This window comes from Podarcis erhardii (assembly GCF_964252035.2).
Source record: "Podarcis erhardii genome assembly, chromosome: 10".
NCBI classification, from domain to species: Eukaryota; Metazoa; Chordata; class Lepidosauria; order Squamata; family Lacertidae; genus Podarcis; species Podarcis erhardii.
The window spans coordinates 17,009,637-17,037,232 of NC_138500.1; the positions used below are offsets into that span (position 1 = coordinate 17,009,637).

The window sequence follows — 27,596 nt, forward strand, 5'->3', positions numbered from 1 at the left end:
TGAAAACACAAGGCGCTTCCATTTCAATAGACCTATGTGTAAGTTCTGTTTCTTCCCTTCACAACTCAAGCCACTCCAAAAGAAGGTATTGGGGAACTCCAAATGATCTGCCCAGATCTAGCTGAAAGGCAACACATGGAGATCTTCATTGATCATTGCAATGCACTCATAATTGTTATTATTATTGCAGAAGTTTATCATACAACCTTGCACAATCTTAGAAGTAGTGTGGCTGTGGCTCCCATGGCGGGACCCTGTACTACTGGATTTCCTGCTGCACTACTAGCAAGGAGAAGAGGCTGTTCCCCTTGTTCATATTAGCTGTTGATGGGAAGATCTATTCACGAAGTAGCAAAAGAGTCGAGTTGAATTTGGTGGGCATATTCTTGTCTGCTTCCCGATGTCAGGGGTGAAGGGCAACATTCCCTTTGAGGCAGGCTTCCGAGGGCCATAGGCACAAATGGTTGAAGCGACACATGTAAATGTTGCTTTCTAGAGTAACCCATGGCATTACCTATACATACTTGCACACCTATCTCTGTTCAAAGACACTTTCCAGTCAGGCCAAAACTACTCAGGAAAGGGTGCAAAGTTGGACTGGTGGCATGTGTGGCCTAGGAAGAGTCTCAAGGGCCAGATAGAGGCCAGGAGGGCCACATTTGGCCCTCACATCTGAGGTTACCCGCCAGTGCCTGATGTACTAACTCCCTGCAGGCAGAAAGCCTGTGGGGTGTAGATAAAGTACTATGATGCAGCAAAAAAACTGCTAGCACATTTTTTTGCAAAGCTAAGCAGGGTTCAGCATGGTTTCAAATTGGATGGGCGACCCATTGCAGGAGAAGGTTTGCCTAGACGACCCTCAGGGTCCCTTGCAACTCTACAAGTCTATGATTCTAGGGCTTAACCGGATGGGTGTGGGTTCAAATCCTCACCTAGCAATGAATGCACAACCAGTCAAAGCCGCAGATTTGCCACCACATTCTGTCGGAATATGTGTGGACTGCCTTTGTTAGTGACCTTGGTGGGAGGGTAAAGGGGAAAAGATACAATAATAAAGAGAGGCACGTTTACTGCCCTGGGCTCCTCAAAGGCAGATTAAGAAATCCCGGCGCTTCCTTATAGCCACCAGATAAAGGCCAAGTCTATTTGAAAAGTCTGCATGTTCGCACTTTCCTCCAGACAGCTTCCCATTCTCCTAAACCCGCTTCTTCCATTGCAATGGAAACTTTTTTTCGGAGCGGGGGGCGGGGGCGGTCATAGTATACAGAACAAATCAGGCGTTTGCATGGATCCTGTCCGGGCGGCGCCAGCGCCAGGCGCTTAAGCAGTGCGTCTCCGGTCCGGCCCGCCCTCCGCTCAGATCCGCGCCGCGCTTCCGCGCTCTCCTGCCGAGCCGGGGCGGAGCCAGGCTGGTCACGGGGAAGAGAGACCCGCACAGCTGCGGCTTGTTCCCGGGGGAAGGAAGAGGCTCCGAGGGCGAGAGCCATGGCTGCGTTCGTGGAGCTGAGCACCAAGGCGAGGATGCCCCTCTTCGGGCTGGGCACTTGGCAGGTACTGGGGGGCAAAGCGGGCCCAGGGACCACCCGGCTGCAGCTGCTGCTTTTGCAGTTTGCCCTTTGCAGCGCGGCGCCTTCAAAGCTGCCCGGGCTGCAGGCGGGAGTTGCGCGCCTGGCTGCTTTTAAGCCTTTCCCCCATTTATTTCTTTTCCTTGCGCAGCTGGAGGGAGAGGGAGACCCGCTTGCTCGGCGGAGCGCTTAGCCGCCGTGCCTTTCCGCACGTTTGCTCCGCGCAGCCGGGAAAGGAGGTCGGCCTTGCAGCGCTTTGGAGCGACTTCTATGCAACTCTTTCCCTTCTCTGCTTTTTATTGCCTATATTTAGCTCGAGTCGGGTAATATAAGGTTCATCCAAAACTGGGTGCGTTTCTAGGACGAACGTTTCCTTTGAATTGTGCTGCTTCGGCCCGAAAGGAACGCACAAGCCTGGTTCTCACGTGCAGATCGCTTTCTCGGAGTGCCTGCACGTGAGAACTTCGCGGCGCTTATCAAATCAGCTGCAGGTCCGGTTTTGCTTATTAGCAGTTGAGAGGCGTGTTCTCCCCAAAGTTGCCTTGGTTCCATTTTTAAGCAATCCAAGGCAGTGATTGTCGCCGTTATCTTATGACTTGCGCGTCCAGGGAGTTTTATTCTGCGCCGTGATATCGAAAGTTTTTTTAGTTTTTATTATTATTATCTTGAATCAGCTGGCAGCCAATTACATTGGATGGACACGAGACCTAGTATAGGAGAGGGGGAGAGAAGAAAATCGTACTTTGTGCATGCACGTTCACATATGCCTGCCTGCCGCTCCCAGTGTTTATTGCATTTGTGGATGGGGCTGTTGCCAGCATCCTCACACATAGAACTCGTTTCCTCTTGTTGCCTCATAGCCCCTCAGATCTAAGTGGTCCTCAGTTGTCAGTTCAGACGTTTTGCTGTCAGACATGACCTCTGAAGTGTTTTGCTGGACCTGGTGACTTGCATGTGTGAATGGCCAATGCAGATTTCATATTAGAGAGAGCGATTTCCTTTCTCCTCTCATCAACTTGCCCAAAAGCTTTTCAGAGGAGTCAGTTCCCATGCAGTTTCCAGTCTTCCGAGTTCATAGTCATCAAGTGAGATACAAAAGCATCTCTTGTAGTTGCGATGACCCCAAATGAACAGTAAGCCCATTAGGACGGCCTCTCAGTTTCCAGTTTAGTGGCAGAATTTGTAAGCCAAGGCAGTTCACTCCTGGCTTTACTCTTCTCAAACATTCATCAGCGATGTGGAATTCCTGGTAAATTTTAAACTGGAAAATGTTCCTGCACCCATTTTCCAATTCAAAACAATTTTCCTCTACGGACATTGCACTTGGCATGAGAATTTTTTCCCCAGTGTTCTAGATTGTGATCCAGTGTAGCTCGCTTATTATATTTGCATTCGATAGACAAATCCTAAATATGCTTAGTATTTGTGGTAAATAGCGTTTGATTGAAATTTTAAAACATTTAAAATTTCTGAGGGTTTTGAATATTGAGGTTCAATTTATGTTTCAAATTTCTTTACATTGTAGAATTTCTGGCATTGTAAGCCGCTTTGCAACCTAGACAGTGAAAAGCAGGATATAATTGTTTATAATGATAATTTTTTTTTAAAAGCTAAATGCCTTGAAGCTGCCAAGCTTGGCTAACACTGGGTTTGCAGTTGGCACCCATCCATTGTGCTAATGACTTTACGAAAAAGTAAAGCGCTGGCAAATTATCCATCTCTCATTCATGAACACACACACGCATCTGACTTTGCTCTTTGTTGCTGCAGAGGAACAAATGGGTAAAAATGGCAAAGAGCCCTGTTCCTAAGAGTAATAAGAGGCATTCAGCAGTAGACTAGACTGCTTTGGGAAATGGTGGGAAATACCTTTGAACAGAGGCTGGCCGACCATCTGTCAGAGATGTTGTAATTGCATCGTATGTTGAACAGGGAATTGGATAACAGCCCCCAGATCCCTATCAAAACTACAATGACCTAGCATAGGTCAGCGGTAGAGCTTCTGTCTTGCATGCAGAAGGTCGCAGGTTCAAACCCTGGCAGCTCCAGGTAGGACTGGGAGATTTCCCCTGCCTGAAACCCTGGAGAGCTGCTGCCAGCCAGTGTGGACAATATTGAGCTAGGTGGACCAATGGGTCTGGCTTGGTGTAAGGAAACTGCCTTATACTGTTGTTGTTCTTGGCCTCCGTCTGTCTTGGGAGACCGTGGAGGAGTTTGCCTTTGGGGGTGACGTCAAACTGTTGCAGCGCCTGCTTCCAGTTGTGCTTCTGCAGATGCACCAGGGCGGGCATCTGTGCTCCTCCCAGCCGTCATTCCTCCTCTGGTCACTGCTGTGGATACACAGCCTTGACCGTCTGTCTCCAGGCAGTCTGAGGTCGTCAGGGGGGTTGATGTTGCCAGCCTTCAGGTCACAACTGCAGACATATTTGTTACACAGAGTTGGTCTGCCAACGGGCCTGGTGGCAGAAGCCAGCTCCCCGTACAGCACGCCCTTGGGGATCCTGCCATCTCCCATTCTGTGGACATGACTAAGCCAGAGTAGACTTTGTTGAGACAGAAGTGCAAACACGCTGGGAATGTGGGCTTGGGAGGGCACATCTTGGTTTAAGACTCTGTGCTGCCATGTGAGGCCCCAAACCTTCCAACGCATGTGGAAGGCGTTGAGGTGTCGCTCCTGTCAGTCGCTCCTGTCGGCCTTGGCCCAGTGTACCTGAAGGAGCATCTCCACCCCCATCGTTCTGCCCGGACGCTGAGGTCCAACGCCGAGGGCCTTCTGGCAACTGCCCCCACTGCAAGAAGCCAAGTTACAGGGAACCAGGCAGAGGGCCTTCTCTCTCTCTCTCTCTCTCTCTTTTTTTAATAAATATTTATTAAAAGTTTTTTTTTTAATTACAATACAAATTAAGAAACAAAGTAACACATATCATAAACATATTTTCTTAACTTCTTTGGACTTCCTCACATCTCCCACTCCTGCGTTCCTAATTTATAAAAAATTAACCAGCAATTTATCACCTTAGTTCCATTCTTGTTATCTAATTTTCCAGTGTTGTGTCTCTAATTTTAGATATCGTTTGTTCAAACCTTAAAAATTTAACTTTAGCCTAATAATTATCCAAAATTTGTCTTTTCTTAAATTTAACTTATCTTCATACTTCACTTGATCTAGCTTAATGGTGCCAAGTTCTTTATAATCTAGCATCCTTCTTAACATTCGTACAATTTACAATATTTTTTAGATAAATCTTGAATTTTTTTCCAGTTTTCTTCTACCGTCTCCTCTCCCAGGTCTCGGATTTTGCCGGTCATCTCGGCCAGTTCAATATAGTCTATCAGTTGCATCTGCCATTCTTCCAGTGTGGGTAAATCTTGGGATTTCCAGTGCTTGGCAACGAGTATCCTTGCTGCTGTTGTTGCATACATAAAAAATGTTCGGTCCTTCTTTATCACCCTCTGGCCGACAATACCCAGAAGGAAGGCCTCTGCTTTCTTAGGAAAGGTATACTTAAATACCCTTTTCAGCTCATTATATATCATTTCCCAGAAAGCCTTCACTCTAGGGCAGGTCCACCAGAGGTGAAAGAACGTTCCTTCATTTTCTTTACATTTCCATCATTTATTATCAGACAAATGGTATATTTTTGCAAGTTTGACTGGGGTCATGTACCATCTATATATCATTTTCATAACATTTTCTTTCAAAGCATTACATGCAGTGAAATTCAACCCAGTGGTCCACAACCTTTCCCAGTCCTCAAACATGATATTATACCCAATGTCCTGTGCCCATTTTATCATAGCCGATTTGACCGTTTCATCTTGTGTGTTCCATTTTAACAGCAAGTTATACATTCTTGAAAGTACCTTAGTCTTTGGCTCTAACAATTCCGTTTCCAACTTCAATTTTTCCACCTGGAACCCTAACTTTTTGTCAAGTTTAAAAACTTCTTTAATCTGAGCATAATGTAGCCAGTCTCGCACTTTATCTTTCATTTTCTCCAAACTCTGCAATTTCCAATTTTCTCCATCTTTTTCTAATATTTCCCAATACTTTGGCCATTCGGCCTCCATATTGAGTCTTTTCCGGGCCTTAGCTTCCAATGGTGAAAGCCACCTTGGAGTTTTATTTTCCAATAAGTCTTTGTATTTTGTCCAGACATTAAACACTGCTTTTCTGACAATATGGTTCTTAAAAGCCTTATGAATTTTAACCTTGTCATACCATAAATATGCATGCCAACCAAAAGCATTATTAAAACCTTCCAAATCCAATACATCCGTGTTTTCGAGAAGCAGCCAATCTTTTAACCAGCAAAAAGCTGCTGATTCATAATACAACTTTAAGTCTGGCAGGGCAAAGCCCCCTCTTTCTTTAGCATCAGTTAATATCTTAAACTTAATTCTGGGCTTTTTGCCCTGCCAGACAAATTTGGAAATATCTCTTTGCCACTTCCCAAAGCACTCCGTTTTGTCCACAATCTGCAAAGTTTGAAACAAAAACAGCATTTTTGGCAATACATTCATCTTTATAGCAGCAATTCGGCCTAACAAGGAAAGTTTCAATCTTGACCAGCTTTCTAAATCTCTCTTAATTTCTGACCAACATTTCTCATAATTGTCCTTAAATAAACTCAGATTTTTTGCTGTTATATTTACCCCTAGGTATTTTACTTTTTTAACCCCGTTTAACTCCGTCTCTTTCTGAAACTTTTCTGACTCAGTAACTGTCAAATTTTTTCCCAGTACTTTAGTTTTTTGCTTGTTTAATTTGAATCCCGCCACCCAACCAAACTCATAGATCAATTGTAATACCCTTTTCGTACTAGATTCTGGCTCCTGTAGTGTTAAAACCAGGTCATCTGCAAAAGCTTTAAGTTTATACTGTTTCGCTCCGACCTGGATTCCTTCAACCAACCGGTCCTCTCTAATCATATTCAAGAGCACCTCCAGGACCGAAATAAATAACAGTGGGGAAATAGGGCAGCCTTGTCGTGTTCCTTTTTCAATTTTGAACTCTTCTGTCACCACATTGTTAACTATCAGTTTGGCCTTTTGTTCTGAGTATATTGCGTCTATCCCATTTTCAAATCCCCGTCCCACTCCCATCCCTTCCAAATTTTTCTTCATAAATTTCCAGGAAATATTATCAAAGGCCTTCTCCGCATCTATAAAAATTAACACAGCTTTTGTATTGATATTTGTTTGCAAAAGTTCCAAAATACAGTGGTGCCCCACAAGACGAAATTAATTCGTTCCGCAATTTTTGTCGTCTAGCGAATTTTTCGTCTTGCGAAGCACGAAATCCCATAGGAATGCATTGAAAATCAATTAATGCGTTCCTATGGTCAAAAAAAGTCCAAACAAAGCCAAATTTGGTACAACAACAGTTTATTAACTGCTCTTTAAAGTCACACATACTGTAAAGAGCAGTTCAAAAATTGAAGGGAAAATAAATTAACTTTATAAACATGACAGAAAAACATTTAAAAATCAACAAAGTGTACAGTACATTTTCTAAGACTCTGGGGGACCACTCGAAGAAGGCTCCTCTTCCACTCTTTGCTTCTTGGTCAAGAACCTGTCCATAGTCTGCTGCTTTATCCGCCTTTTCAGCAGCTCCCTGAAAGACGACATGACCCTCGTATCATAAAAGTTCCCAGCGTCATGTGCCACGTGCTTCTCATGGTGGTGTAGATCTGCAAAAGTCTGCACCTCCTTCCACTTCTGGCAAATGTCCCTCAGTCTTTCGGAGGACAGCCGTTCCTCAGTTGCTTCCTCCTCTTCCAGTGAGGCCTGCTCCTGCGCAGCCTCTGCCTGCAGAACGTAGCCCTCCGTCGTCACAACCTCCAGGAACTCCGCTGCAAAGTCTTCAGCCGCAGGAACATCAGAACTGGCAGCCTCTCCATGCCTGACCACACTGTGGATGCCAGATCTTGTCTTGAACCGGTCAAACCAACCTCTGCTAGCCTTGAAGACTTCTGGCTCGGCTGAGGTTCCTGGCTGTTCCCGGATGAGGTCAGCGTGCAAGGCCTTGGCCTTCTCACAAATGACGGCCTCAGACACTGTGTCCCCTGCACGCTGCTTCTCTTCTATCCAGATGAGCAGCAACTTCTCGACCTCCTCCAGGACAGCTGGGCGGTTCTTCACGATCCTGGTGACTCCCTTGGCTGCATCAGTCGCCAGGATCTTCTCCCTCATCTTCAGGATGGTCCCGATGGTCGATGGGTTCCTGCCGTACTCCCTGGCGATGTCCGTCACACGCATTCCGCCGTCGTGCTTCCAGATGATCTCCTTCTTCATTTCCAGCGTCACCTTCTCCTTCTTCCTCTCGCCGGCCACCGCAGCAGCAGTCTTCTTGGGTCCCATGGCAGCACAGCTCCTACCTTCGTAAACTCAGAAACAGAAAAAAAAATCAGTGATGTGCTTCAAACCCCAAAAATACAAAAGCAGCCAGCCACCCACCACACAGAAATTAAAACCCAGAACCAAGGCCTTGAATCCCAAGCACCCCAACCCCAAATCCAAAATCCAAAAACCCCCAAAAAAGTTTTAAAAGTTTAGCTTACCAAATGGATGAAAGAGAAGTTCTGGAAAAGCTTCAACAATCAACCACCGACGTCCTCAGAAACCTCAAATGGCTGCAAAATAAGTTTAGGAAAAGCTTCAAAAATCACCAATGTCTTCAAAAACCTCAACTGCTCCCACAGACACGCACCAACCCACCCACAACACAGAAATTGCAAACCCCTCCCCAACTGCTCCCCCAGCCCCTCCCCAACTGCTGCAAACCCCTCCCCAACTGCTTCCCCACCCAGACAAAAAAAAAATTCAAAAAAAATCAACCTGGCCCAGTGGTCACAGAAAATCATAAAAATTCCCAAAAAAGGCCCACAAGCCCCCAGATTATCGCAAACCCCTTCCCAACACCAAGTCCTTGAATCCCAAACACCCCAACCCAAAATCCAAAACCTTCCAAAAAAGTTTTAAAAGTTTAACTTACCAAATGGATGAAAGAGAAGTTCTGGAAAAGTTCTGGAAAAGTTTTGGAAAATCTTCAAAAGTGAGCAAAGTCTGAGAAAAGGCTACCAAACCACGTGCTAACAGTTGCTCCTCGAAGTCAAGTCGCAACTGCAGCTGCTCAAGCTAAGCACCCTTGGTTTTAACGGTTTTTACACAAAGGAAACAAAGTCGCGAGACGTTTTCGTTTTGCGAAGCAAGCCCATAGGGGAATTCGTCTTGCGAGGCAAATCGCGGGCGAAAAAACCTTTCGTCTAGCGAGTTTTTTGTCTTGCGAGGCATTCGTCTTGCGGGGCACTACTGTATCAATAATGTTCCTTGTGTTAGCAAACAAATGTCTACCTGGGAGAAAGCCTGCCTGGTCCTTATGAATTACTTCATTTAAAACTTTTTTAAATCTACTTGCTAAAATGTCTGCAAATATTTTGTAATCCACATTTAAAAGGGAGATGGGACGGTAATTCTTAAGTTGTGTCTTTTCTGTTTCCAATTTGGGTATCAATGTGATGAAAGCTTCTTTCCACGATTCCGGCGCCTTCTTCCCCTCCAGAATTTCATTGCCAACCTCCATCAATGGATGTATCAAATAGTCTTTCAATGTCTTATAGTACTTGGAGGTAAGCCCATCTGGCCCTGGAGATTTGCCCAATTGCATGTTCTGAATGGCTTGTTCAATCTCTTGTCTTGTTATTTTACAATTCAGGAATGATCTGTTTTCTTGTGAGAGTTTTGGTAATCCATTCTTTATCAAAAATTGTTCTATCTCATCCTCATTTTGTGGCCCTTGAGTGTACAGTTGTTTGAAATATCTCTGGAAGCACTTTCTAATCTTCACAGGGTTCTGTATGTTTCTTCCTTCAATCTCTAAATTTGTAACTGTATTTAGTTTTTGTCTCTTCTTCAACTGCCATGCTAGCAGTTTCCCACATTTATTCGCCGATTCAAATGTTCTTTGTTTCATTAGTTTAACTTTCCACTCTACTTCCTGGTTTATCAATTTAGAATATTGCGCTTGGTAGAGTTTAATTTCTCTCAAAATCGGCTGTGACTTCGGTCTTGATCTTAACTTCTTCTCACCTTCTTTAATTTTCTCCAAAATCTTGTCTTTTTTCTCATTTTGTGTCCTTTTCTTTACAGCATTCTCAGGCAGAGGGCCTTCTCGGTAGTGGCACCCGCCCTGTGGAACGCCCTCCCACCAGATGTCACAGAGAAAAACAACTACCAGACTTTTAGAAGACATCTGAAGGCAGCTCTGTTTAGGAAAGCGTTTAATGTTGTTGTTGTTGTTGTTTAGTCGTTTAGTCGTTTAGTCGTGTCCGACTCTTCGTGACCCCATGGACCAGAGCACGCCAGGCACTTCTGTCCTCCACTGCCTCCCGCAGTTTTATAAACTCATGCTGGTAGCTTCAAGAAAGAACACCATCCAACCATCTCATCCTCTGTCGTCCCCTTCTCCTTGTGCCCTCCATCCTTCCCAACATCAGGGTCTTTTCCAGGGAGTCTTCTCTTCTCATGAGGTGGCCAAAGTATTGGAGCCTCAGCTTCACGATCTGTCCTTCCAGTGAGCACTCAGGGCTGATTTCCTTCAGAATGGATAGGTTTGATCTTCTTGCAGTCCATGGGACTCTCAAGAGTCTCCTCCAGCACCAGAATTCAAAAGCATCCATTCTTCGGCGATCAGCCTTCTTTATGGTCCAGCTCTCACTTCCATACATCACTACTGGGAAAACCATGGCTTTTACTATACGGACTTTTGTTGGCAAGGTGATGTCTCTGCTTTTTAAGATGTTGTCTAGGTTTGCCATCGCCTTTCTCCCAAGGAGCAGGCGTCTTTTAATTTCGGGACTGCTGTCACCATCTGCAGTGATCATGGAGCCCAAGAAAGTAAAATCTCTCACTGCCTCCATTTCTTCCCCTTCTATTTGCCAGGAGGTGATGGGCCCAGTGGCCATGATCTTCGTTTTTCTGATGTTGAGCTTCAGGCCATATTTTGCGCTCTCCTCTTTCGCCCTCATTAAAAGGTTCTTTAATTCCTCCTCACTTTCTGCCATCAAGGTTGTGTCATCTGCATATCTGAGGTTGTTGATATTTCTTCCGGCGATCTTAATTCCGGCTTGGGATTCATCCAGCCCAGCCTTTCGCATGATGAATTCTGCATATAAGTTAAATAAGCAGGGAGACAATATACAGCCTTGCCGTACTCCTTTCCCAATTTTGAACCAATCAGTTGTTCCATATCCAGTTCTAACTGTAGCTTCTTGTCCCACATAGAGATTTCTCAGGAGACAGATGAGGTGATCAGGCACTCCCATTTCTTTTAAGAACTTGCCATAGTTTGCTGTGGTCAACACAGTCAAAGGCTTTTGCATAGTCAATGAAGCAGAAGTAGATGTCTTTCTGGAACTCTCTAGCTTTCTCCATAATCCAGCGCATGTTTGCAATTTGGTCTCTGGTTCCTCTGCCTCTTCTAAATCCAGCTTGCACTTCTGGGAGTTCTCGGTCCACATACTGCTTGAGCCTTCCTTGTAGAATTTTAAGCATAACCTTGCTAGCATGTGAAATGAGTGCAATTGTGCGGTAGTTGGAGCATTCTTTGGCACTGCCCTTCTTTGGGATTGGGATGTAGACTGATCTTCTCCAATCCTCTGGCCACTGCTGAGTTTTCCAAACTTGCTGGCATATTGAGTGTAGCACCTTAACAGCATCATCTTTTAAAATTTTAAATAGTTCAGCTGGAATATCATCACTTCCACTGGCCTTGTTGTTTGCAGTGCTTTCTAAGGCCCATTTGACTTCACTCTCCAGGATGTCTGGCTCAAGGTCAGCAACCACACTACCTGGGGTGTACGAGACATCTTTCTGGTATAATTCCTCTGTGTATTCTTGCCACCTCTTCTTGATGTCTTCTGCTTCTGTTAGGTCCTTACCACTTTTGTCCTTTATTATGGTAATCTTTGTACGAAATGTTCCTTTCATATTTCCGATTTTCTTGAACAGATTTCTGGTTCTTCCCATTCTGTTGTTTTCCTCTATTTCTTTGCATTGCTCGTTTAAGAAGGCCTTCTTGTCTCTCCTTGCTATTCTTTGGAAATCTGCATTCAATTTCCTGTATTTTTCACTATCTCCCTCGCATTTTGCTTGCCTTCTCTCCCCCGCTATTTGTAAGGCCTCGTTGGACAGCCACTTTGCTTTCTTGCATTTCTTTTTCATTGGGATGGTTTTAGTTGCTGCCTCCTGTATAATGTTCCGAGCCTCCATCCATAGTTCTTCAGGCACTCTGTCCACCAAGTCTAAATCCTTAAACCTGTTCCTCACTTCCACTGTGTATTCATAAGGGATTTGGTTTAGATTGTATCTTACCGGCCCAGTGGTTTTCCCTACTTTCTTCAGTTTAAGCTTGAATTTTGCTATAAGAAGCTGATGATCTGAGCCACAGTCAGCTCCAGGTCTTGTTTTTGCTGACTGTATCGAGCTTCTCCATCTTTGGCTGCAAAGAATATAATCAATCTGATTTCGATGCTGCCCATCTGGTGATGTTCATGTGTAGGCACGTCTCTTGTGTTGTTGGAAAAGCGTGTTTGTGATGACCAGCTTGTTCTCTTGACAGAACTCTATTAGCCTTTGCCCTGCTTCGTTTTGATCTCCGAGGCAAACTTGCCAGTTGTTCCTTTTATCTCTTGATTCCCTACTTTAGCATTCCAATCCCCTATAATGAGAAGAACATCCTTCTTTGGTGTCACTTCTATAAGGTCTTGTAAGTCTTCATAGAATTGGTCAATTTCAGTTTCTTCAGCACCAGTAGTTGGTGCATAAACTTGGATTACTGTGATGTTAAAAGGTCTGCCTTGGATTCGTATCGAGATCATTCTATCATTTTTGAGATTGCATCCCAGTACAGCTTTCACCACTCTTTTGTTGACTATGAGGGCCACCCCATTTCTTTTGCGGGATTCTTGCCCACAGTAGTAGATATGATGGTCATCCGAACTGAATTTGCCCATTCCCGTCCATTTTAGTTCACTGATGCCCAGGATGTCAATATTTATTCTTGCCATCTCATTTTTGACCACATCCAACTTACCCAGGTTCATGGTTCTTACATTCCAGGTTCCTATGCAATATTGTTCTTTACAGCATTGGACTTTCCTTTCGCTTCCAGGCATATCCACAACTAAGCGACCTTTTGGCTTTGGCCCAGCCGCTTCATCAGCTCTGGATCTACTTGTCCTCCGCTCTTCCCCAGTAGCATGTTGGACACCTTCCGACCTGAGGGGCTCATCTTCCAGCGTCATAACTTTTATATGCCTGTTGCCTTTGTCCATGGAGTTTTCTTGGCAGGGATACTGGAGTGGCTTGCCAGTTCCTCCTCCAGGTGGATCACGTTTGGTCAAAACTCTCCACTATGACCTGTTCATCTTGGGTGCCCTGCTCAGCATAGTTCATAGCTTCTCTGAGTTTAATAGGTTATTGTATTTTAATATTCTGTTAGAAGCCGCCCAGAATGGCTGAGGAAACCCAGCCAGATGTGCGGGGTATAAATAATAAATTATTATTATTATTATTATTATTATTATTATTAGTTGTTGTTGTCAGTTGACCACGACTCACTTCCTTAAAGCAGTGTGCACAACACGCAAGACCATCTTAGTCAGGGATCAGCAAACTTCTTCAGCAGGGGGCCAGTCCACTGTCCCTCAGACCTTGTGGGTGGCCGGACTATATTTTGAAAAAAATACGAATGACTTCCCACAAATAACCCAGAGATGCATTTTAGATAAAAGGACACATTCTACTCATGTAAAAACACGCTGATTCCCGGACCGTCCGCGGGCCAGATTTAGAAGGCGATTGGGCTGGATCTGGCCCCTGGGCCTTAGTTTGCCTACCCATAACATTGGTACTGGGAGTTAGCATCACATTTTCCCATACCCTTTTGCAGAGGCAAGCCAATGAAGTAGCTGCATTGCCAATATGCTTGCCCAGCTCAGCGTCGAGGGAACTGATTATGGTGAAACTCAGACAAAACAGTTGATAAGTCTCTGTAGAGCTTCCTTGGAGTGCCCTGTCAAGGCTGCATTGCCTGCAAACAACACCTCTCAATTTATAGTTCGTAGAGAATTCGTAGTTCGTATCTTCCGGTTTTTGGAAGCCTAAGAGTTGTTTCACGGTAAGCATCACAAGTTTCTTTCCCAAGGGCCTTGTTGTAGAAGCACAGCCAAGAGTAAAATGTTGCCTTTCTCATTCTGTTTGTTCAGCCTCATAAAAGTAATGGAAACAATTTTAGAAATATAAAGACACGTTTCTGCCTCCTGCTGTCATAAGGCAGCCAGAACTTCCTCGGCCTCCCAAGACCCCCAACGCAACATCCTCTCCCCATTTTTCATCTTTTATTAAGGGAATCGGCATCTTAATTCTTTTTTTCTTCTTTTTTTTGCAGATTGTGAAATGAGGCAGAAAGATCTGATTGCCCCGCAAAGCCACGAACCCTATTCAGGCATCACTTGCACCAATAATAAATAATAAATAAATAATATTTTTTAATTTATACCCCGCCCTTCCTGGGTCAGAAAACCGGGCTCAGGGTGGCTAACAACAAATTTAAAACACTTAATTGATGCAACAAAAAAACAGCATAAAATACAGTATAAAGCGTGAATAACAATAAATTCAGAATTCAAAAATCAATTTAGGGGGAAATCCATCCAATAAACATTAGATGATCACCAGGGCTAGCTGGCTAAATTAGTCCTATTTGGGCCATTGAGAAGACCAGGGGAGAATTAGCTGTGGGATCCCAGAGCGGGCAATCTTCATAAAAAGGGGAGGGGGAGGGAAGGAAGGGGAATAAAAGATCAGGCTAAGTTCAGATTGAAAGCTAGGCAGAATAGCTCTGTCTTACAGAGCCTGCGGAAGGAAGTTAAATCCTGCAGGGCCCTGGTCTCATGGGACAGAGCATTCCACCAGGTTGGAGCCATCACTGAGAAGGCCCTGGCCCTGGTGGAGGCAGGCATGGGGGGAAATGGGGTTGTGGGGTGGTCAGGCAACTTCTCCCACCATTGCTGTTCTTAGGCATAACTTCTGAAATGAGGAGCCGGTTCTACAGATGAAATCTTTCTGCCTGATTTAATTCCCTGAGTTCTAAATCCGATGGGTCCCATCACTGCTGTATGAGAAGCACTGGTCTAGGGGAAGTTTAGCCAACATGGTTTTACGGTCTCAGAGTTAGCAGCAGAACTGTGGTGGATCAGCCTTCCCTGACCAAGAGCCCTCAGAATGAGTGATGGGAATTGTAGTCCAAAACATTTGGAGGTCATCAAGCTGGGAAATGCTGATTTAGTTTGCAAGTCTTTGGAACAGGGAATCTGCCCTTTTGCCTGTGCCACTCTGCAAAGCACCAGATGTATGGGTGGAAGTTTGGAATATTTGACCCAGATTAACATTTTATCATATCAACTCTGTACCCAGGTTAGCATAACTGAAATCCAAAGGGCCCCAGCAAACAATTCCAGCATTCCGGTGTCAAATTGTTTTGCCTATTAGGAACTAGTTTTGTGCAAGCTTTTTGAAGCTAGCAACTTGGCCATCCTTTTCATTCTTCCCTGAAATTTGTTTTCCAAATTGTTAATCACATTGCTCATTTATTGTGGAAATATATATTTTCAGAATGGGGGGGGGGGGCAGGGTAGTATGTGGTAATATTTGGTTTTTGTTTTTGTGGTAATGTTTGAAAACGTTTAATAAATCCAGTTGGTAATATATCTGACATTTAATCGAATTGGGAATGTTTGTTTGTTTTAGAAAGAAAAAGGTAATTTGGTACATTTCAAAGGCTGGCAGTGCTTGTTTTGGTGCTTGAAAAAAGAATACAAATTTTGTATTTCAGGCACCTGTTGGAAAAGTAGGCGAAGCCGTTAAATGTGCCATTGACCTCGGATACCGCCACTTTGACTGTGCCCACTACTACAAGAATGAGGATGAGATTGGGAGTGCCCTCCAGCAGAAAATCAAGGAAGGGGCTGTGAAACGGGAAGAACTTTTCATTGTTAGCAAGGTAAGGTTGTTATTGCAGCAAGAAGATTCCTCTGAGCCCCAGCCTGAGGTTGTTGATTTTCAGTGAGAAACCATCTTGGGAACACATCCTGGATTGGGCCCTGGCTCCTTTCCCCCCTTCAAAATAAACATGGCTGGTTTGAGTGCTTAAAAAAAAAAGCATGGCCAACAATGTATAGATTGGTCCTGAGTACAATTAACAGAATATTATTTTCCTATACTGTTATTCCCTTTGGCTACAGGTGTGTGTGTGTGTGTGTGTGAGAGAGAGAGAGAGAGAGAGAGAGAGAGTGTGCTGTGAGGTGCATGTATGAATGCTTCTTCATGGTGAGAGTAAGGGAAAGGCCATTGTGAAGAAACAGACGCAGGGAAAACTAGCATGTCAGATACAGTGGTACCTTGGGTTAAGTACTTAATTCGTTCTGGAGGTCTGTTCTTAACCTGAAACTGTTCTTAACCTGAAGCACCACTTTAGCTAATGGGGCCTCCTGCTGCTGCACCTCCGCAGCCCGATTTCTGTTCTTATCCTGAAGCAAAGTTCTTAACCTGAGGCACTATTACTAGGTTAGCGGAGTATGTAACCTGAAGTGTACGTAACCAGAGGTACCACTGTATACGAGTCCTAAACTAGCTTTCTCCCAAGATTTTATATACTTCATAATGTCCAAACCGCTCTGCCTTCAGAGAATACCCAAGCAGTGTGCAGAAATAATAATACGGAGCATAAAACAGTATTTGCATGCAAACAAACACCAATGAGAATTGAAAAGTGCAGAAATAGACCAATTTGGGAAGTGTTGGGAGAGAGGAGAAGTTTGACTAATGTCAAAAGTGTAACAGAGAGGGCTTGCTATACTTCTTAAGCGAAGAGAATTGGACTACAATTCCCATCCTGCCACTAGACATTCTGGCTGACGCTTATAGGAGCTGTACTCCAACAACATCTAGAGGGCCCCATGTTGGCTTTCCCTGGCCTAGGGTCTGCAACGGTTCCTTGGGTAAAGGACTCATAATCAGGGTTGAAAGTGATGTTTTCTGCCAACTGGGCAGAGGAGACGGGTCAATGGGCTGATGGATTTCTTCTTCCCCTGCACAGTTGTGGTGCACTTTCCATGAGAAGCACTTGGTGAAGAAATCATGCCAGGATTCGGTCTCTGCGCTGAAGCTGGACTACTTGGACCTCTATCTCATGCACTTTCCCATGGGATTCAAGGTAACAGCAAAGCCCCTCGTCATCCCTTTCTGTTCAGTGAACCTTGGATGTTGCAGGAAGATTCTCTTTATATATATATATAAATTTTTATTGATTTTGTCATACAAATTGTAAAATGTACCACACAATTTATCACTCATACAATCTTTTTGGACTTCCATCAGCACCTCTGATGATCCTCCGTCTTAACCACTTCTTAACTTTATATTGCCTTTACATCTCTTAACCTATCATCCCCCCTTCCCCATTTTTGCAATACTTCCAATAACACTCCTCACAAAACTTCTTGCAAACCTTCAAACATTGTCTGATCTTCACAAATACTTTTCAAATAATCTGTAAATTTACTCCAGTCTTCGGTGAACTTCTGGTCCCACTGGTTTCGAATCCTTCCTGTTAGTTTATCTAATTCTGCATAGTCCATTAACTTCATCCTCCATTCTTCAATCATCAGTAATTCTTCTTGCTTCCATTTTTGGGCCAATAATATTCTCGCTGCTGTTATTGCATATAAAAAAAGCTTACATTCCTTTCTATTTATATCACTCCCAACAATGCCCAGTAAGAATGCTTCTGGTTTCTTTATAAATGTATATTTCAACATTTTTTCCAACTCATTATAAATCAACTCCCAGAAGCCTTTCACCTTTTTACATTCCCACCACATGTGATAAAATGTTCCCTCTTTTTCTTTACATTTCCAACATTTGTTACTAACTTTATACATTTTCGCTAACTAACTAACAGGTGTAATATACCATCTATACATCATTTTCATCACATTTTCTTTTAGGGCATTGCATGCAGTAAATTTTAAACCTTCTTTCCATAATTTTACCCAATCACTCAGCTGTATATCATACCCAAAATCTTTGGCCCAGTGAATCATAACCGACTTAACCTCCTCGTCTTTCAAATGCCTTTCAAGCAGCAATTTATACATTTTAGACAAAATTTTAGAATCATTGCTTAATATCTCTTCTGCAGGAAGATTCTCATCCCTCCCAGGAGGCGGGGTGGGACCTTGGGAGGTGGCCAACAGACAGAAACATAACAATTGCCCTTTTCTCTCCGCCAGGCCGGAGACGATTTAGTTCCGCGTGACGAGAATGGTATGGTCATCCCCAGCAACACGGATTATCTGGGCACTTGGGAGGTAAGCTTGACTTGAGCTCATTTTGAAGGTGTTTCAATGAATTCCATCTTGTGGCTGAGCAGGAAAATCAGGGATGCTAAGGAACTTGAAGCAGCCCACTAAGATCTTGGACAAAGGTCTTCTCATTTGCAGCTCTTTTCCCTGAAATCCTCTTTTCGATCTGAGATGATGAACATGGAGGCCATACTTTTTTTTATAAGCGCAAACACAGGAAGATGCCTTACTTGTCCCATCAGCACTAAGGCAGCAATCACAATGCCTTCTAGATGTTGCTGGCCTACAACTCCTATCATCCATGCCCTTTGGCCATGCTGACTTGATGAGGGTTGGAGTCCTAGAATTTGGAGTGCCCCAGGTTGGCTATCCCTGCTCTACACTGACTGGCAGCGACTATCCAGGGATCTACCTGCACATGGCAGGGATTGAACTTTTTGAAGGCAGAGCAAGTACTCTGCCAAAGAGCAACAGTCTCTCCCCAACCGAAAAGCAGGTCTCTTCACCTCCTGAGTGCTCTAATGGTGAGAAATACCAGTGCATTCATTAAATCATATTTCTGTCAAGCACAGGCATTCCCAGTTTGAGTCAAGTATAGGGATTTCCAGCCAGAGTTGAACATCATTGAGAAGTGCTTACCTGGGAGGTTAGAAGGTTAACTGGGTTTGGTTTCAGCCCTATCCTCTGCAACCTTAACTCCTTTGGGTTAAACATAGATGTATGTTATGTATGTATGTATTTTTGAAAATTTTCACTGAGAAAATAAAGTGAAAAAAGCAAAAACAAAACACACAACGAAACGTTGAAATTGTGATACAATATAATATATGGGTGTATAAGTAGTACAGTGGTGCCTCGCAAGATGAAAAGAATCCGTTCCGCGATTCTCTTCGTCTAGCGGTTTTTTCGTCTTGCGAAGCAAGCCCATTGACGGCTTAGCGGATTAGCGCTATTAGCGGTTTAGCGGCTTTTAGCGGATAAGCGGCTTAGAAAAAGGGGGGGGAGGGGGAAAAACCCGCAGGAACTCGCAAGACATTTTCGTCTTGCGAAGCAAGCCCATAGGAAATTCGTTTTGCAAAGCACCTCCAAAACGGAAAACTCTTTCGTCCAGCTAGTTTTCCATCTTGCGAGGCATTCGTCTTGCGGGGCACCACTGTATAGTTATTTCAACAAATTTAAAATTATCATTGACCCGTCATGCTTTTTATAAATGGATCCCAAATATTGTTATATTTATTCAGACACAGTCTGCATCTAAAAGCAATCTGTTTGTATGTTGCAAGAGTTGTCATGTCTTCTATTCATTGATCAGAGGGGGCCATGGTATTTTCTTTCCAATGAATCAGTACCTGTGTTTTGGCAGAAGGGCACAGAGAGACCACGTACATTGACCCTGTATAGTTGGTATATAGTTTGAAATGATGCAATTATTATTATTTGTATAATTATTAATTGCATCATTTCAAACTATATACCAACTATACGGGGTCAACGTACGTGGTCTCTCTGCGCCCTTCTGCCAAAACATAGATACTGATTGATAATTATTCATAAAGGAAACAGCTTATAAGAAGTAAACAAGGAGGCCAGGTACAGGATAAAGGAAGTATTTTTTTTGGTTGTTTGTATTGTTGTATGTTATTTTCATTGCATGTTATTTTCACGTTTAATGAGGGTGGATTTCTGTTTTTTGGGGGTGGGAGGTTTATGTTATGTTGTAAATAAAATTACAATAAAAATTAAAATATTAAAAAACTGGGGTAAAAAGAAAGAAAGAAATGATGCAATTATCTGACAATTTTAAATTTTCCCCATAGTAGTATTTCCAGAAATTTCTAAGTGTCTGACATTGCATAAAGATGAGTTTCAAAGAAGCATTTTCCTTATCGCATCTCCAGCTGCATGTCATCATAGCTTAATCATGACTTTTGAGATGCTGATGATATTCCACCCGTCTAAATGGTTCACTTGGCCAGGGATGCTGTGCTCTTGCCATCTGTGGTTATAGCTCAGGTGTGAAAGTTTGTTCCAGCACATAGGACCAAGGTGATGCCCTGAACTTCATCTACCTTCCCACTCTCCCCTTAGGCAATGGAGGAACTGGTGGATTGTGGGCTGGTGAAAGCCATTGGGATCTCCAATTTCAACCACTATCAGATCGAGAAGCTCTTGCAGAAACCTGGCCTGAAGCACAAACCTGTCAACCACCAGGTGAGTAGGGTTAGCATCTCTGCCAGCTTCTGGAAATGTTGCTTCGTTGAAGCTCCTCAGTACTGGGCACGAACTGCTCCTCCACAACCTTACCTTGCGAGCTCCCCCAACATAGCTGAGGTTCCCTGCTTTCATGGATGTGGACATCTTGAAGCTGGTCACTGGCTTGTATTTGAAAATCCTTAGCTGTGCTGCCTTCCTCAACTAGGCCGCAGCCACACCATGCATTTTAAAGCTCTCTACCACTTTCTGCAGTCACGGCTTCCCCCAAAGCATTCTGCGACCTGTGCTTTGTTGAGGGTGCTGCATGTTGTTAGGAGACCTCTATTCCCCTCTCAAAGTTCCCTGTGAAGAGGGATTGACTGTTTATCACCTTCTTAGATAACGTGTGTGTGTGTGCATTTGTGTCTGTAGAGTGGGAGGTGAGTTCGCAAATGTTTTGTCTCCCCTAAAATAGGACATTTGTTCAAAGGAGTGTGTCAGTGCCTGCTAGTGGAGTAATCCAGAGTTTTCTTGGGCTTGCAGATTGAGTGCCACCCGTACCTTACCCAGGAGAAGCTGATCCATTACTGCCAATCCAACGGGATCTCTGTGACTGCTTACCGACCTTTTGGTGCCCATACGTAAGACTGCTTTGAATTAAACTTTTGGCGGGATGATAACATTCATTGTCCAGATTGTTTGCTTTCTGTGTATATGCTGTGTGATCAAGTGTATATGGCCATGGAGTCATTGTTGGGTCTGTGGAGCTTATGTAGTTAATCTCTCTACTGTTGTATTTATTTATGTGTTACCTGGTTTTCATATTACATGACACAGTATTCTTGCAAATACAGAATCCCTAAGCCTAGACTCTGCTTAAATGCCTCCTGCAAAGGAAAATCTCTCACCTTCCAAGGTCGGCAGCTACTGTTAAAATTCCTGCTCCCTGATTGCAGTCATGGGATTGTTGTCTTTCACATGACTGTATATGTTTTGACTCCACAGAGTGGGAAGTGACGGAGACAGGATGCTTGTGTTACTGTGTTCCATGAAGTGGGACTATTGTCCTTTGTTCATTCTCTTTGCTGTCTGATGCTTGAGAGAGAGGGAGCCATGTTGCAGTGCTCCATGTGTGTTTATATGTAAATAAAGTAGATTAGCAAAAATGCTGAGTTGCTGAGGTCTGTCACGCAAGCTGCGAACACTCTGCGGATCCCTAAGTGTGCCGATGTCTGTTGGCATCGGTCGCTGTGATGTTTGGGCAGAAGAAAGCTTTTCAAGCTCCCGATCGATCGACCAGGAGGGAGGGAGGGAACGTGCCAGTTGGGCATGTGTCTCTGCCAGGGTCCTACTCGAGTGTAGGAATAGCTCCTATCAGCTAGTAGTTATGATGGCTTTGCTCTACCTGTGTTGTCAGAAGCAGTATGCCTCTAAATACAAACTACTGAATGCAAAGCACTGTTGTGCTTGCAGACTTCCCATAGGCATCTAATCAGATGGTGTGAGAACAGGATCCTGGACTGGATAGACCTTTTGACCTGATGCAGAATGTTCTTATGCCCTTAAAGGATGTTCCACAGTTCATCGAAGTTTTTTCTAAGATTGAGGAAGTGCCATTGGTTCTAGTCCTTGGCCTGGAGCAACAGAAAACCAGTCTGCTCCATCTTCTTAGGTGACAACCCTCTAAATAAGTAGAAGACAGCGACTCGTTTGTAAGCATTTGACTAAACTTCCTAACGGTCAGAGCTGTTCAGTGGAGGTGATGAGCTCCCCTTTGTTGGGGGGTGTTTTAAGCAGAGGCTAACTTAAGCCACCTGTTAGGGGTGTTGTAGTTGCAAACTGCACAGCAGACCTTGAACTGAGCAAGGGGTTGGATGAGACTACTTCCAAGCTCCCTTCCAACACCCAAAATTCTATGAGAATAAAAATGAGAATTGTGTTACTTGGAAGTAGTTTTGCCTCCTGCAAGACAGCTACCGCTGCAGTTCTATGTAGGAAATCTAGGTTTTCTGCTCAGTGTCACATGTGCCAAAGAAATAAGAGGATAACTCTTTAAAGTTCCAATCCAACACTTAGCTAGAAGCCGCATTGAACGCAGTGGGTCTTTCATTCTGAATACACAGGCATGGAATCACACAGTTAATGGGTGTATTGGCTTTATTTTGTAGTCTCAAGCCTGGGGACCCTATCCTGTTGGAGGACCCAACGGTTAAAGAGATTGCTACAAGGCACAAGAAGAGCATCGCGCAGGTAAATATGCTGAAGACAAAGAGTGAATAACGAGGCAGTCAGCCTGAGCTTGGATGGTACCTGATTTTTGCATGCAGATAGCTCTGTGGAAAAGCTGAGGGAAGCCTCAGTCAGTGTGGGAGCTTCTCTGCTGAAAATGTAGTGGAACCTCGGTTTTCGAACGTAATCCGTTCCAGAAGACCGTTCAACTTCTGAAACGTTCAAAAAACCCCCGAAGCATGCATTTCTGGGTATTCAGTGTTCGAAAGCCGAACGAGATGCTCAAAAACTGAGGTGCCACTGTAGTATGGTGCATCTGTGTAGTAATTGTGGGGTGAGGGGTGCAGATTCAGCTCATGCCAGGCATGTAGCCATGCCTGTATTTGCATTTGCAAATCAGCCCACCAGAAGAGGCTGATTGGGGCCTGCGCTGGTGGTGTCATAATTGAACCAAGAGGAGTATTGCATTAGGATCATTGCAGAATGCTGCTTTTCACAGTGGTTGATTCCCATCTGGGCTTGGAAGGACTGCTTACTGTATTTTTCGCTTTATAAGACGCACCCCCCCCTAAAATGTAAGGAGAAATGTGTGTGCGTCTTATGGAGTGAATGCAGGCTGCACAGCTATCGCTGAAGCCAGGAAAGCGAGAGGGATCGGTGTGCACCGATCCCTCTCGCTCTCCTGGCTTCAGCGATAGCTATGCAAAGCCTCTTCAGGGCAACGGGAGGATCGCTCCCTCTGCCCTGAAGAGGCTTGGCATGGCTATCCCAGAAGCCAGAACAGCAAGAGGGATTGCTGCTTTCGCTGCGCAGCGATCCCTCTTGCTGTCCTGACTTCGCTTTGCTGGAGAGGTGCTGCGCAGAGAGGGAGAGAATATTTTTTTTCTTGTTCTCCTCTAAAACTAGGTGCATCTTATGGTTGGGTGCATCTTATAGAGCGAAAAATACGGTACTTTCTCCTTCTGAGTAGGCTGTTTGCTGTTCATGCAAACAAGCATGAGAATGAGATGCGTAGTTTTGACTCTGCCGTGAATTAAGCCTTTCACCCAATCCCCATGGCAAGACGACTAAAGGGGTGGGGGAGATAGGGAGACAGATTATTATTATTATTATTATTATTATTATTATTATTATTATTATTGCCACAGCTGTTGCTGAGTTCATTGGAAATCTGAAATGCTCAAAACATTGGTCCACCCTTGTTGGAAACAGGTCTTGATTTGCCCCTGCAGGTTCTGATCAGGTTTCACATCCAGAGGAACGTGGCTGTCATTCCCAAGTCAGAAAAACCACACCGTCTGGAAGAGAATTTTAAGGTAAAGGGGAATCTCCCTGCCCCATTCTTAATGCAGCCATGCGGATGTACCACTCACCTGAATCAAATAGCAGTTTGGGAAGGATTGTAGTCCAGTGGTGTGGAGAGCATATGCTGTGCATTTAGAAGGACCCAGGTTCAAGTCTTGGTATCCTGGAGTTCTGTTGCTAGTCGCAGTGGATGGTACAATGGTCTGATGTAGTATGAAAAGGATGCTGAGGAGCTGAATGGCTAATAGGTTTGTCCAGCCACCCTGCTGGCTGCTAGCTCCCGACACCAAACCCATAATCTGAGAGTATAATCTGTGTTCCCATAATCAAAGAGCATGGAGTGCATGGCCCCCTCTGAACATCCCAGTCATTACTTTTTAGCTTGCATTTGCAATGCACTCTACGTGGGACTGCCTTTGGAGAGGACTTGGAAACTTCAAGTGGTCCAAAATGCAGTGGCCAGATTGCTGCTTGGGGTTCCATTTAGACTCACTTTTCAAACAACTGCACTAATCCAATGTGCTCACCTTGGGATTTAGTGCTCTAAACAATTCAGGCCCTCAAAAGCTGAAAGACCACCTCCTTCCTCAGCGACTCTCTTGGATGTTAAGATTGGCAGAGGGAACCTATTTGGGTAGTTCTACTGCCCACAAAGGTTCTGAGGGCCAGCTTGAGAGAAATGATTATTTGTGGCCGCCCCTAAGTTATAGAAGGCTTTTCACACATAGGTGCACCTTAATATTGTATTCCTAAATTGCTGTAATCTACCCTGGGCCCTTGTGGTAGGGCAAGAAGTCTAATTAATTACAGTGGTACCTCAGGTTACATACGCTTCAGGTTACATACTGAGAAATAGTACCTCGGGTTAAGAACTTTGCTTCAGGATTTGAACAGAAATCGCGCTCCGGCGGCGCGACAGCAGCAGGAGGCTCCAGGTGCTTCAGGTTAAGAACAGTTTCAGGTTAAGAACGGACCTCCGGAACGAATTAAGTACTTAACCCGAGGTACCACTGTACTTAATTAACAATTTACTGCATCTGAGGCAATGGTGTGGTACAGAGTGGTACAGTGGTTAGAGTTGAACTTCTGACCAGGGAGACCTAGACTTAACTCCTGGCTCAGCCATGAACATCCTTACAGAGGATGGCACCCTGGGTTCTTTGGCAGAAGGCTGTGATAAAATGACAGTAACTGTGGCATTCTGGAAGTTTCCATGCACACAGGAGCAAGTACTCTTACTCACAAACCATGCACACTTAACACCTTCCTCAGTAGGGATGTTGATGCTCTCAGTTTGAAAACTTGGCACCCTCTCTCTCTCTCTCTCTCTCTCTCTCTCTCTCTCTCTCACACACACACACACACACACACACACCCCAGGTTACCTTGACATTTCATTATTCAGCCCATGGGCCGGGGGAATGTACCTCACTTTTTTCATCCTTTTTCAAATTATAGGTCTTTGACTTTGAATTGACTAAAGAAGAGATGGCGACTCTCCTCAGCTTGAACAAAAACTGGAGAGATTGTGTGATGGCTCAGTAAGCTTGAAACTTCCATGCTCTATCTTTTTTTTAGTGGGAGGTTTAGGAGGGGTTATAAATCATTTTTATTTCTGTAGTGTGCCCACAGCTGCCAGTAGTTTCTGTTCCAAATTCTTTCCAACTTTTCTTAAAAACACAAAGCGCCTCCTCAATCAAATATAATTAAAAAGTAACCCTTTCCCTGCTGCCTTGACATCCTGCTAAGCGTATGCTGTGGAATTTTGCCTGAAAAATGCTTGACTATAGGCATTGAGAGCTGTCACACACAGAAGGGGGGGCCTAGAGCTAATGGGTTGACATCACACTGGGGTAGATTTTGGTCGAACTGTAGAATTAACTTAAGGACAAGGGCTGTTGGACAATGGTACTGTCTATCAGAGGGACAGTGGGGTTTCCTTTAATGGAGACATTCTTGTGGACAAATTGTGGGATGCCGAAACTCTGCATTTTCTGCTTTGAGATGGGTTTGGACTAGGTAGCATGCAAAGTTGCGTTCAACCACTCTTAGCGTTGTATTTGAATTGCTGCAACCCGCCCAGGGACCTTAGGGTGAAGGGCGAGTAGCAAACTGATGATAATAATCCTCTCCCACCCCATGGTTTTACCTTTCATGAATTCAAACTCATGAAGCTTTTTCCATGTCCTGTTCTTGCAGTTCTGTCAATCACAAAGACTACCCCTTCAAAGCCGATTACTAAGAACTGAAGCTGCTCTGGATGTAGAATTGTTGCCTTTGGGACTCCTGCGTTGTGAAGCTCTAGTGCAGGTACCTATTCTTAGCCAACCACTTTGGGTCTTTCATCCGAAAGAAGAGGAGAATATTCAGGCCAAGTGGAATGAACAACCAGAGGACTCCACAGAAGCAACACAAGTGGATGATGTTGTAAAAGGCTACCTTCCTCATCTCTCTCTCCCTCTCGCCCCATCTACTGAAGTTGGCCAAGTATTGAGTGTTGATCAAGGACCCTGCTAGAGAGTTCTTGTTGGCTGTGATGCTTTTGTAACATCACTCGCATTGGGTGAACCCACCTGCAAGTGGGCTTGAAAGAAAAGCTTGGTTTATTCTGGGGATGGGGAACCTGTGGCCTTCCGGATGTTGTTGGGACTCCCATGAGCCCCACACAGCACGGCCAGCGCTCAGGGGCTATGGGAGTTGTAGTCCAAACAGCATCCAGAGAGCCATAGGCTCCCCCACCTGATTTATTTGAACCAGTTTGTGAACATCAGGGGAGAAAGAGGAGTTTTCTTCTCCGGTTCAGATTAAAATCTGAGCCAGAGAAGAAATTTTGGGTCCTAATGCTTGCTTTAACATTTAAGGGTAAGTATTATGCACCACCCAGTTGTGCATTCTGGGCCAATGAAATCCAAACACCTTACCTGTTTTGTTACTGAGTGGTGTGTACCTTTTGGAAATAATAAAAATGATTCCCACACCAACACTTGGGTAACCTGATTCATGCCACCTGTTTAAGATCTTCCCATTGCATCCTGTCTATCCTCAACCAGTGAACTGGGAGCAGCCTGTTGCCTCTAACCCTTTTCAACAGGTTTCACAGAAGGGGGCTAATCACACACACACACACACCCTGATCCTATCAGTACCTTAAATTATTTGGCGGGGGAAGAGAATACCCAACCACCTGGTAGACATACTGCATTTATTGTGAATTGCAGGTTCAACATACTGGTTTTATTGCGGATACTTGAATGTAAAGAGTCCAAAAAGTGTATTAAAAACAACAAACCACCACCAAACAGTAACAGACGGATCCAAAAGCCATTCACTGCATGATTTCATTCTGAAAGCCCAAGTGAAATTCAATATGTAAACAAGAAACTTTTAAAATAAAAATAGGGCAGATGGAGGCAACAAAAACAAAAAGCAGTAACAAGGCAATAACTGTTCCCAGACTATAACTTGCGTCTGAGAAGTGGGCCAGAAAACCTGAACAACCATAAACTGTTGCCTATTTTTACTCCACCCATCTAATTTATGGTGTAAAAGCAGAACCTCGTGCGATACGTAAATTCAAACCTAACTTGGTCACGCTTGAGGCTGCTAATATATACAAGTCAAATAATATGGCTGTAAGGAAGGAATTTTGGGAGGAAGCGTTGGGGGCGCGAGCATCCCCTTCATCAGCACTCCCGCTCCCAAAATGCAACTGCAGTTCTTTAGGAGAGAACGTCCGCACAGGGTTCAATGGAGCCCCCTTCATCCCCACAACCCAGCTAGCCTTTGACCCTGCAGTACAAATAACTGCAGTGTTCAGCCTGAGGTGTGCTTAGGCCCTTCTGTGGCACTACACCTCTGGCCCAAGGGCCAGGGG

The 27,596-nt window shown here is 44.3% G+C and overlaps 2 protein-coding genes across 2 annotated transcripts; one reads left to right on the forward strand and one right to left on the reverse strand.

Annotated features, from left to right (window-relative positions):
- Positions 1-1,393: 1,393 nt before the first annotated feature.
- LOC309351946 (aldo-keto reductase family 1 member B7-like) lies at positions 1,394-26,703 on the forward strand. The gene is made up of 10 exons (XM_081880168.1): positions 1,394-1,551; positions 15,466-15,633; positions 16,729-16,845; positions 17,924-18,001; positions 20,084-20,206; positions 20,732-20,829; positions 22,357-22,438; positions 23,650-23,733; positions 25,181-25,263; positions 25,922-26,703. Exons 1-10 carry the CDS (start codon positions 1,486-1,488, stop codon positions 25,962-25,964), a joined length of 942 nt encoding a protein of 313 aa, XP_081736294.1. The 5' UTR covers positions 1,394-1,485; the 3' UTR covers positions 25,965-26,703.
- Positions 6,806-8,257, reverse strand: LOC309351968 (putative CENPB DNA-binding domain-containing protein 1). The gene is made up of 2 exons (XM_081880202.1): positions 7,449-8,257; positions 6,806-7,373 (listed from the first exon to the last, which is right to left on the reverse strand). Exons 1-2 carry the CDS (start codon positions 7,929-7,931, stop codon positions 7,080-7,082), a joined length of 777 nt encoding a protein of 258 aa, XP_081736328.1. The 5' UTR covers positions 7,932-8,257; the 3' UTR covers positions 6,806-7,079.
- Positions 26,704-27,596: the final 893 nt, after the last annotated feature.